Source organism: Notolepis coatsorum (genome assembly GCF_963971535.1).
Source record: "Notolepis coatsorum genome assembly, chromosome: 5".
Lineage (NCBI taxonomy): Eukaryota > Metazoa > Chordata > Actinopteri > Aulopiformes > Paralepididae > Notolepis > Notolepis coatsorum.
The window spans coordinates 100,071,294-100,083,280 of record NC_140169.1 but is presented as its reverse complement, the minus strand read 5'-3'; the positions used below and the strand labels follow the sequence as shown (position 1 = coordinate 100,083,280).

At 44.1% G+C, this 11,987-nt stretch overlaps 1 protein-coding gene across 2 annotated transcripts in view; it reads left to right on the top strand.

Moving 5' to 3' along the window:
* Window positions 1–11,759, top strand: part of tpd52l1 (tpd52 like 1) — a 66,878-nt gene extending 55,119 nt beyond the window's left edge. For both annotated transcript variants that reach the window (XM_084313883.1, XM_084313884.1), the window contains 2 exons: window positions 3,684–3,744; window positions 9,171–11,759. In XM_084313883.1, the coding sequence (XP_084170009.1) occupies window positions 3,684–3,744; window positions 9,171–9,293 (184 nt within the window). In that variant the 3' untranslated portion in view covers window positions 9,294–11,759. The remainder of the gene's footprint in view (window positions 1–3,683; window positions 3,745–9,170) is intronic.
* The last annotated feature ends 228 nt before the right edge of the window (window positions 11,760–11,987 follow it).

The following is an 11,987-nucleotide window of genomic DNA, read 5'->3' as shown; positions in this document are numbered from 1 at the left end:
TATAGAGGTCTAAGCACTCGCCTTAAGCCGCAGAGACCTGGTTTAAATTCCTGGCAGCGGTACCTCCGCCTTGATCACACGCCCCTATGGTGTTCCCGGGTGGAAAGCCGGTGGGGTATGAGTCCTAGTCATTGCAACAGCGACTCCTACTGGTCAGTTGGGGCACCTTTTCCGCAGGGAGGGGATATGGGGGAGATAGCGCCGTGAACCTTGGCGTGCGTTATGCTCTCCCAGTGAAACTCCTGACTGTCAGTTCGAAAAGAAGCGTTTGGCGACCGAACATGTAACTGGCAACTTAGAGCAGCTATGTTAGACTGCAGTTAGACTGCAGCTGCAGCTAGTCACATGTGCCGGTGAGCAACACCGGTGCCCCCCAAGGAACTGTGATGTCACCCTTCCTGTTTACCCTCTACACCTCCACCAAGTGCCACCAACACAAGTTCTCCTCCATCGTCAGTTACATCACGGACGGCAACGAGGATGAGTACAGAGCCCTGGTAGAGAGCTTCATAGGGTGGTGCAACAACAAGTTCCAACTCAACATGAGTAAGACCAAGGAGCTGGTGGTGGACTACCGGCGAAGCAAGAAGAGGCTCCCAACTCTCATCATTATCCGAGGGGAGGTGGGGGAGATGGTGAAGACCTACAAGTTCCAAGTTCCACTAGAACTAGTGTTTGGATCGCCAAAATAACTAACCCCTAGACCAGGGCTATTCAACTAAATTGTTCATTGTCAGAAACCCAAGGGGCCAAGGGCCGGACTGCCACGGCGCCTCCCCGTGCTATGAATATATGTACACTTGACACAACACGCAACCACATTTTCACAACTTTTATTTAACTACATTGCAAAAGTAGTATACTTTTCAAAAAAAGTGCTTCATTTATGTGCCACATCTGCAACATCTCCTGCAGAAAGTGCTTCATTTATGACTGTGCAACAACATCTCCTCTTCAACATTTCAATATAAAAATTTAATAAAAAACAAACAATTAATTCTAACATCAACACTTGAACAAAAAAACACATTTATAGTGCAGCTGAGCTTATGAAAAAGTGCTTCATGTCTGTGCAACAACAGCAAATCACAGCATCTTATTAGCACTTATTGTCCACTCTTAACTCTCAAACATCAGGGGGGGTGGGGGGCAGACAGGCCTAGCCTACATACACACATCTAATGAGAGAGATTGCACTTCTTTGACTGGGCAATGGCAGAGAAAGAGGGTTCATAGGAAGTGAGGGCTACCCGCAAACAGTGATGCAAATGCTCATTTGTCAAGGAGGCACGGTTGCTTGTTTTAATGGCATTCATGTGAGAGAAACTGGATTCACAGGTGTCACAGGGACCTGGGCTTGAACTATGACCTCTGCCAGTGGGTCTTGGACTTCCTGACGGGCAGACCCCAGGTGGTGAGAGCAGGCAACTGCACCTCCTCATCCATCACCCTCAACATAGGGGCCCCACAGGGCTGTGTTCTGAGTCCCCTCCTCTACTCCCTGTACACACATGACTGTGTGGCTCAGCGGAGCAACAACACAATCATCAAATTTGCTGACGACACAGTAGTGGTGGGCCTGATCTCTGCAAACGACGAGAGGGCCTACCTGGAAGAGGTCAAGGTCCTGGCGGGATGGTGCCAGGAGAACAGACTCTCCCTGAACGTCAGCAAAACAAAGGAGATGATTGTGGACTTTAGGAGGTCGGGGGTCAAGGACTACAGCCCCCTCAGCATCGACGGGGCACCGGTTGAGAGAGTGAACAGTTTCAAGTACCTCGGAGCCCACATATCCGAGGACTTGACATGGACCACACACATTGACAGTGTTGTGAAGAAGGCACGACAACGCCTCTACTTCCTCAGGCGCCTAAGGAAGTTCCAAGTCAGTCAGAAGATCCTTAAGAACTTCTACTCATGTACAATAGAGAGCATCCTGACTGGCAACATCACCTCCTGGTTTGGGAATAGCACTGCACAAGACCGAAGCAGACTACAAAGAGTGACACGTTCAGCGGAACGCACAATTGGAGGGGGGCTTCCCACCCTCCAGAACATTTACAACAAGCGGTGCAGGGGCAAGGCTAAGAGAATCATCAAGGACTCCAGCCACCCGAACAACTGCCTCTTTGAACTGCTGCGGTTAGGCAAGCGATACCGGAGTCTCAAGGCGAGCACAGAAAGACTCAGAAGAAGCTTCTATCCCCAGGCCATCAGGCTGCTCAACGAACAATAAACACTATGCAACAACCATCAAATGCACACAGCACACACATCCACACGCACACACTCACTTTAAACAAACAACACACTGCAGCACCCACTCTCCACACTTTAGATCACCTAAACACACTTTATATTTATTGGTAAAGGATTTGCACTACAACTCGTACACCTTACTGTAAATTGTACCTAAATTGTACCTCATCCCATTTCTGCTTTGCACTATATAGTATTGTATATTAGTATATTGCATAGTATATTGTATATTGTATGGTAACTCAGTTACTTCTAGTCTGCATCGAACATTGTACATATGTCTATACTGAACACTGTGACCTCTATTTTTACTTCTTTTTAAATGCTACTTTATTTTATTTCATACTTATCTTGTCTAGCACAGTCTCTGGAGCGTAACAGTAAGAAGCATTTTGTATAAAAGTATTCTGTACTTCTGTATGACAACTAATAAAGAAACTTGAACTTGAAACTTGAACTTGTATGTTGAGCCAAACATTGTTAGCACAGATATTGCCAGCGTTTTTATTTTGGGGAATGTGTTGACATGAATACACTTTATCCAAAATGTTGTGGTGGATTCATTCTCAAGTGCCTGCTTCAGAGCAGATGATGCTTGCATGTCAATTATTTCAAGTTGCAGGAGACCTTCATCAATGTGAAGTGATGCAAGCAACTCTTGTCCTTTTGTGGAAATAGCAGCTACATTGGCAAATGGGTTGCTCACAAAATGCATCAATTCTCTGGGCATGTCAAATTCATCAAATCGACTTGCAAAGTTTTCCCTCAATTTATCAATGAAATATGTCATTAATTGAGTGACTTTTGGCTCAATTGTGCGTGTGAACGTTGACATGAAAATAAAAAAGTAAATAAAAAAATAAAATAAAAATATTAAATTTTTAAATTTTTTATTTTTTTATTATCATGTAATCTTTTGCGGGCCGGTCAGAATCATCCGCGGGCCGCCCTAGACTTACCGGAGTTTGTAACAGTGTGTGTGTGTGTGTGTGTGTGTGTGTTTGTGTGTGTGTGTGTGTGTGTGTGTGTGTGTGTGCACTATGCCAACCAACTTAAATTTTTGTTTACCGTGTTACCATTTTCTCCATCACCCCAATTTAGTTGCACATAAATCAAACAATGTGCTATTGCTCTCCATCCTTTCACCTGTCTCTCTCCCTCTGTCTCTCTCTGTCTGTATGTCTCTCTCTGTCTCTCTCTCTGTCTCTCTCTCTCTGTCTCTCTATATCTTTCTCTGTCTCTCTCTGTCACTCTTTATCTCTGTCTCGCTCTCTGTCTCTCTCTGTCTCTCTTGCTCTCTGTGTGTCTTGCTCTCTCTCTTTCTCTCTGTCTCTCTGTTACTCTCTCTTTCTCTCTGTGTGTGTCTCTCTCTCTCTCTGTGTCTCTCTCTATGTCTCCCTCTGTCTCTCTATCTCTCTCTACAGGAACTCTCCTAGTTTCAAGTCTTTTGAGGAGAAGGTTGAAACTACAGTAACCAACATCAAGGTAATGAAAGAGAGTGTGTGTGTGTGTGTGTGTGTGTGTGTGTGTGTGTGTGTGTGTGTGTGTGTGTGTGTGTGTGTGTGGCGTGCGTGTGAGAGAGAGAGGGGGGAAGAGTGTGTATCTGTATATTGTGTATATGTATATTTTATGTTTTTATTGTATGAGTGTAAGGTCTGTGTGTGTATGTATATATAATATATATATATGTATAGTATATGTGTGTGTATTGTGTATGTGTATATTGTATATGTTTATATTATATGTGTATAAGTACACCCCACTCATCAAACGTGTGAAGCCCTCAGTCAGAACAGTTCAGATAATGGCCTGAGGAGGCAGACTCGGAGCTGAAGTATTGATTTCAACACACAGAGTATGTTTGCCACCCAGTCCACCCAGTCCACCCTGGACTCCCACACAGACATCGACTCCTACGCCTCCTTCGTCTTGGACTACATCAATTCCAACATGGACAGTGTCACCACCATCAATCAAATGTAGTAATTACTAGCGGATTACTAAACAGATTACTAAATTCTCAATCAGAAGCTGTGGATGAACAGAGAGGTCCGTATATTGCTAAAGGCACGATACACTGCTTTTAGACATGCAGGCCTACTTGATTCCACGTGAATGGGGGAATCAAGTGGTCCAAGCACAGCCCCAAGCTAAGGGTTAAAGAACACTTCAACAACTCTGACCCTGACACACGTGGCAGGGCACCCGATATCTTCAAACAACCCACAAACCCAGGCAGTTGTTCCTGCGTGCGCCATAGAAAGCATATTCACAGTCTGGTACGGCATTGCACTGCCTCAGACCGAAAAGCACTGCAGAGGGTGGTGAGTCTATTCATCACAAATGGTGTCACACAGCATTGTCATGGACACCTCTCATCCCAATCACGGACTATTTGCCCTCCTTCCCTCTGGGAGGCACTATATGAATCTCTGTTCCAAGTCAAGCAGACCCAGGAACAGCTTCTTCCCCTCAGCTGTCATCTCTCTGAACTCTGTATTGCGATGACAGCCCCCCCTACCATATAAACTCTGAACCCCATTGCCTATACTCTTTTACCCATACTGTTGCCTACAGTATATTCAATGTATACCTACTGCCTTCACTGTCTACAACTGCCTTACACTGTAATCATAACTACCTACCTCAACCAATAATTTACCCATATACCTCTGTATGATAGCCATGTACAATAACACTGTATATACCATATATATATTTATCTATACCTGCATATATTCCTATTTACATACCCACTATGTGCACTGTACCGGCTGTATCTATTATATCTGTGAGGTTCGCCTCTTCCCTGGACCTTTAATTCCTGTTCCCTGGACCTTTGATTCCCTGTCTCCTCACCTCTCCAGCCCCCACCCTCGCGTTCGTTTACTCGTCTGCTCTTCAGCAGCCCACACCCTTGGACTACCTGTCATTATGTGTTTGATTGGTCCGTGCCGAACACACACTTCTAGTCAAGTATCAATTACTATCTCGCACCTGATGTGTGTTCTAATTAGCGCCCCAGTGGGCTTTAAATAGCTCGATCTTCCCCCCAGTCCTCGTCGGGTCGTTCTGCAAACTCCTACGGGAGATTCTCTATCTGTAAGCTCCTACGGGAGATTCCCTATCTGTCTGTATGCTGTTTCATCTCCGGCGTGAGACGAGGTGCAAGCCTTCGCCACCTGTCGCCGTTTGCCTGGAGTGGGACACAGTACTGCGCTCTCTAATTCTCTACGGGAGGTATTCCAGTGTTCCACTCCAGACCCCGCGCCAGATGCGCTCTCCGAACCGGCGCGTTCTCCAAGCAGACGCGCACCACTCCAGACCCCGCGCCAGATGCGCTCTCCGAACCGGCGCGTTCTCCAAGCAGACGCGCACCACTCCAGACCCCGCGCCAGATGCGCTCTCCGAACCGGCGCGTTCTCCAAGCAGACGCGCACCACTCCAGACCCCGCGCCAGATGCGCTCTCCGAACCGGCGCGTTCTCCAAGCAGACGCGCACCACTCAGACCCCGCGCCAGATGCGCTCTCCGAACCGGCGCGTTCTCCAAGCAGACGCGCACCACTCCAGACCCCGCGCCAGATGCGCTCTCCGAACCGGCGCGTTCTCCAAGCAGACGCGCACCACTCCAGACCCCGCGCCAGATGTGCTCTCCGAACCGGCGCGTTCTCCAAGCAGACGCGCACCACTCCAGACCCCGCGCCAGATGCGCTCTCCGAACCGGCGCGTTCTCCAAGCAGACGCGCACCACTCCAGACCCCGCGCCAGATGCGCTCTCCGAGCCGGCGCGCTCTCCGAACCGGCGCGTTCTCCAAGCCGACGCGCCCCACTCCAGACGTCTAGCCTGCGCCCTCCTACTCCATCCCTGTAAGCAGCTCTGGCCCTAGTCTCCCCTGTTGGCTTCTTTGTTAGCTCCCCTGTTAGCTTCCCTGTTAGCTCCCCTGTTAGCCTGTTTAGTCTCCCCTGTTAGCTCCCCTGTTAGCCTTGTTAGTTTCCCCTGTTGACTCCCCTGTTAGCTTCCCTGTTAGCTCCCCTGTTAGCCTGTTGACTCCCCTGTAGCTTCCTTGTTAGCCTCGTTAGCTCCCCTGCAGCTTGCTAGGCCTCTACTACCAGCATGGCCCCAGTCTGCTAGCTTAGCCCCGGCTGCTAGCACAGCCTCTATGTTAATGCAGCCCTTGCAGCTAGCATAGGCCCTGTAGCTAGCCATGCCCAGGCAGCTAACCCGGTCCCTCTGCATGGCCTCCACTTTTTGTGTAGTTTTCTCCCACTGCTAGGACTGCCCCTTCAGCTAGCAAGGTCAGTTTTCTCCCACTGCTAGGACTGCCCCTTCAGCTAGCAAGGTCAGTTTCCCCACTGCTAGGACTGCCCCTTCAGCTAGCAAGGTCAGTTTTCTCCCACTGCTAGGACTGCCCCTTCAGCTAGCAAGGTCAGTTTTCTCCCACTGCTAGGACTGCCCCTTCAGCTAGCAAGGTCAGTTTTCCCCACTGCTAGGACTGCCCCTTCAGCTAGCAAGGTCAGTTTTCCCCACTGCTAGGACTGCCCCTTCAGCTAGCAAGGTCAGTTTTCCCCACTGCTAGGACTGCCCCTTCAGCTAGCAAGGTCAGTTTTCTCCCACTGCTAGGACTGCCCCTTCAGCTAGCAAGGTCAGTTTTCTCCCACTGCTAGGACTGCCCCTTCAGCTAGCAAGGTCAGTTTTCCCCACTGCTAGGACTGCCCCTTCAGCTAGCAAGGTCTGTTTCCCACAGCTAGGACTGTCCTTCCAGCTAGCTTGTTCTCTCATGCTGGTCCAGCCCTGTCTGCCAGCCTAGCTCTGGCAGCTAGCGCAGCCTCTATGTTAATGTAGCAGTACAGCTAGCATAGGCCCTGTAGCTATCAGTGCCCTGGCAGCTACCCTTTCCCTCTGCTAGCCCCTTCCCTGTTCCCCTCTCCAGTGCCCCTGTTCCAGCCCTGTCTGCTAGCCTAGCTCCGGCAGCTAGCGCAGCCTCTATGTTAATGTAGCATTACAGCTAGCATAGGCCCTGTAGCTATCAGTGCCCTGGCAGCTACCCTTTCCCTCTGCTAGCCCCTTCCCTGTTCCCCTCTCCAGTGCCCCTGTTCCAGCCCTGTCTGCTAGCCTAGCTCCGGCAGCTAGCGCAGCCTCTATGTTAATGTAGCAGTACAGCTAGCATAGGCCCTGTAGCTATCAGTGCCCTGGCAGCTACCCCTTCCCTCTGCTAGCCCCTTCCCGGTTCCCCTCTCCAGTGCCCCTGTCCCTCGCCCTGTCCAAGGCCTTAACCCTGTTTTCTCTGTCCCTGTCTCCAGCCCGCCCCTGCAGGCCTCTGTTCCCGGTTCCCCTCTCCAGTGCCCCTGTTCCTGCCCTGTCCCTTGCCCTGGCCCTGTCCTTTAGCCTTTCCCTTAGCCTTCCCCTTAGCCAGCTCGCCTCTTAAAGGCACATTGCCCTTTTTCCCTAGTTCTTGTTTTCCAGTGTTTTGTGTTCCCCCTTAAAGGCACAGTGCCTATTTTTCCCAAGTTCTTGTTTTCCAGTATTTTGTGTTCTCCCTTAAAGGGACAGTGCCGCTTTTCTGTTGTATTCAATAAATGCCCAGTTCTTGGCTTACTCTCATACCTGTCTTGTGTTGTGCGATTGGGGTCGGTTACAAACCATAACAATATCTATATCTGTATATATCCCATACCTACTCATATTAGTTATACCACTGGCTAGTATGGCTTAATACCATAGTGTATTTATACTTGTATCAATGTTCATAATACTACTTTATATACAGACATTACATCAGATTAGCATATTTACTCAGTAGCCTTGTTTTATATATTTAATCACTTGTTACACTCTATATTGTTAATGCACTTTACCATTACATTTGCTCTGGTTAGATGACAACTTATTTTCGTTATACTGTTTTGTGTTGTACGATGACAATACATTTGAATTTAATCTATATGTATATTATACAGTATGTGTGTATGTGTATATTATATGTGTGTGTATGCATATTGTATGTGTATATTATAGTGTGTGTATGTATATTATATGTGTGTATGTGTATATTTTATTTGTATTTATTTAACCTTTATTTAACCTGGTATGTCATTAAGAACAAATTCGTATTTACAATGGCGACCTGGCAAAAGGCACAGCCATTTGAGGGATAGGGGGCAGGTGGTAAAAGAAATACAAAGTTAAAACAGAACACGATTAAAACAAATTAAAACATGGTAAGATAAACAGAGTAAAACAAACAAAACAGGCACAGCTGGCAGGCAGATACATGTGCTAGTTTAGTAGAGCAGTTGCAGGTGTCGGTATAAATAATGTCCATGATAGATATATTCTTGAAAGCTGATTTGGAGATGAAATAGTCCAGTTTTAAAGTTTTTTGGAAAATGTTCCAGTCTGGGTATATCATGTGTGTATCTATGTGTGTGTATGTGTATATTATATGTGTATGTGTACATTATGTGTGTATATGTGTATATATATATGTATATTATATATGTATGTGTATATTATTTGTATGTATGTTATATAATAATAATAATAGATTTCATTTGTAATGCGCTTTATATGTGTACAGTATGTGTACATTATGTGTGTATATGTGTATATATATGTATATTATGTGTCTATATTATATGTATGTATGTGTATATTATTTGTATGTATATTATATGTGTGTATGTGTATATTATATGTGTATGTGTATATCATATGTGTGCATGTGTATATTATGCGTGTATATTATATGTATGCATGTGTATATTATGTGTGTATATTATATGTATGCATGTGTATATTATGTGTGTATATTATATGTATGCATGTGTATATTATGTGTGTATATTATATGTATGCATGTGTATATTATATGTATGTATATGTATATTATATGTGTGTGTTCTGTCTCAGACCAGGGTGGGGTCTCCAGGAAGCGGAGGTAGTTTTGAGGATGTGTTGTCGTCAGCGGCACAGTCCAGCTCTCAGGACACGCTCCCCAACGATGTGACCGATGGCTCTGACAGGCCCTGCTAGAGCTGCACAGCACACCAGGAGGCGGGGCCAAACCAAGGAGGGTAGAACCACGATGTCACCAAAAGATGTCAAATGTTGGGAATATGATACCTGTATAGTTAAAATGTGGCTGCATTTTGGGTTATTGGTTGCTATGGAAGCACTAGTTATCTGCTAACTTTGCTGTAAAAACACGTCAAGAACACACATGACAACCTCGGGATTCACTGAGTTTCCTGTTTTGAAATATAATATTATATAATATAAAGAATGAATGAATTATCTGCTGGGATGTGTTTTTTATATCTTAGCAAGAAAACAATGGTGGTGTAAATACATCAGATGGACATTTATGTCCATAAATGACCATCATACACTAGAGAACAGATACAACTTGACATAAATGGCATCACACCCTAGACAACACATCAACTTTATGTCCATAAATTACCATGATACACTAGAGAACAGATACAACTTGACATAAATGACCATCACACACTAGACAACAAATCAACTTTATGTCCATAAATGACCATCATACACTGACTAGAGAACAGATACAACTTGACATAAATTACCATCTAGACAACAAATCAACTTTATGTCCATAAATGACCATCATACACTAGACAACAAATCAACTTTATGTCCATAAATTACCATCATACACTAGACAACAAGTCAACTTTATGTCCATAAATTACCATCACACACTAGACAACAAATCAACTATGTCCATAAATTACCATCGCACACTAGACAACAAATCAACTTTATGTCCATAAATTACCATTGCACACTAGAAAACAAATCAACTGTATGTCCATAAATGACCATCATACACTAGACTCTAGAACAGATACTACGTTATGTCCATAAATGACCACCACACACTAGACAACAGATACATCTTTAGATAGATAGATATATAGATTGATTGATTAACGATCCTTGCCAGGTTGTTCTTATTCTTGGCCCCAAGGTTTCTATACCAGGTTGAGATATCAAACGTTATAACACTTTCAACTTTATCTACAGTATGAAGCTCATAGTGTTATCCAGGAAAATACCAACATAATTAAAATGTTCTACCACTTCTGACTGACCATTTATCATTTATTGTAACTGATTGGCCTGGGTAGGCAGGCTACTGTTGCAGCTGATAGTCAGCTCTTGGTTTTACTAGTATTTATGACCAGTCTGGACCACTCTGAACACCAGTCGATCAGCTCACTCACTTTATGTCCATAAATGACCATCGTATGAGTGACCAACATTCCACTACCTGATGTTAGAGGGACATGTGGGTGGGTATTGACCGTCCTCATGACGTCTTCTCTTGATGTTAGGATAACAACTGTTATCCTAACAACCTAAAATAAACGTCGCTCATATCACATAACATAAAACTACCTTCATATTACGTGACCACACCATAACCTGTTACTGACATCACATAAAACAAAACTACCTGTTCATACAGTAGCTTATTTAATATCACCACATGTATGTTTCATAAGAATGAGATGTTTTTAAAGTCACAGTCCTTAATCTGAAGTAACATGTAATTGCTTTGGTATCAAGTATCCGACCCAGAAGAGGTCAAACTAACATTCTTGGATCAGGACTTTAAGACAGTTTGAGTGTGTTTGTTTATTTGTTGTACTAATGCTACTGACACATTCTCTCAGTATGTTTTTGAGAGGTTATGAGACTTCCTTACCCAGAGTTCTCCTGTGGACAATCAGCATAACGTCTCTCAAAACGTTAAATAGACCGATCAGATTATTGTTATCTCAGAAATTAACAGCTGGTTAGACTATTATTTCACTCTGCTGTATTTTAGACTAGAATGTCCGTGACTGTCCCTGGAGATGTCATTGTTTATAAAAGGTAAATCCATAATAAGATGACTAACAAGAATGTTGCTAATGTCATGGAAATCACACAGAAAACCCCATAATAAGATGCTAACAAGAACGTTGCTAATGTCATGGAAATGACGATGGATTGATGACAGAGCTGTTAAACAGCAGTTCCTGGATGGTGCCTTTTTATATTGCATCACGTTGGGTGAACGCATTAGCAAATTAACATTACTTCTGAATGAAGTCGGTGGAGATGATTGACCCCTGGGCCGATTAAAGACACCAGACACCAACAAACACATTCAGGATAAAGAAACAAGTTTGAAGTATTTATTAAAAGTCAAACACAGTATACATTTAAAAAAAATTCAATAAGATACTGCTCTGTGGCACTGAGTTAAAAAGTTTCTTTATTCTACAGCATCAGAGGGCGGCCAGATTAATCTCTCATTCATCATTCTTTCATCAAGTGTCTGTTAACACATTTATATCTTTATATTTTTCATGTTATAACAGATCTTTCTGTGTTTTGACCTATTTATTTAAACTTGTTTGTAACCCGACATCATTGCAAATGAGAAACCTTAAATAAAGCGAATTTAAATAAAGGTTTGAAATTAAATGAAAAACTGATTTTGTTTGCGTTTTGACATATTTCAGACTGGTTGAACTGGAGTTTAGCCAGTAGGGTGGAGGATGTGGTGAATAACATTTAGTTTAGAATTTTAGGTAATTTTCAAGAAGAGTGAAGAAAACATCTATTACTGGATTGCTTTATTCAGATGATCCAGATTCCTTTGTACAGTAATTTCAAAGAATATAATTTTTTTTTATTATATTGCGT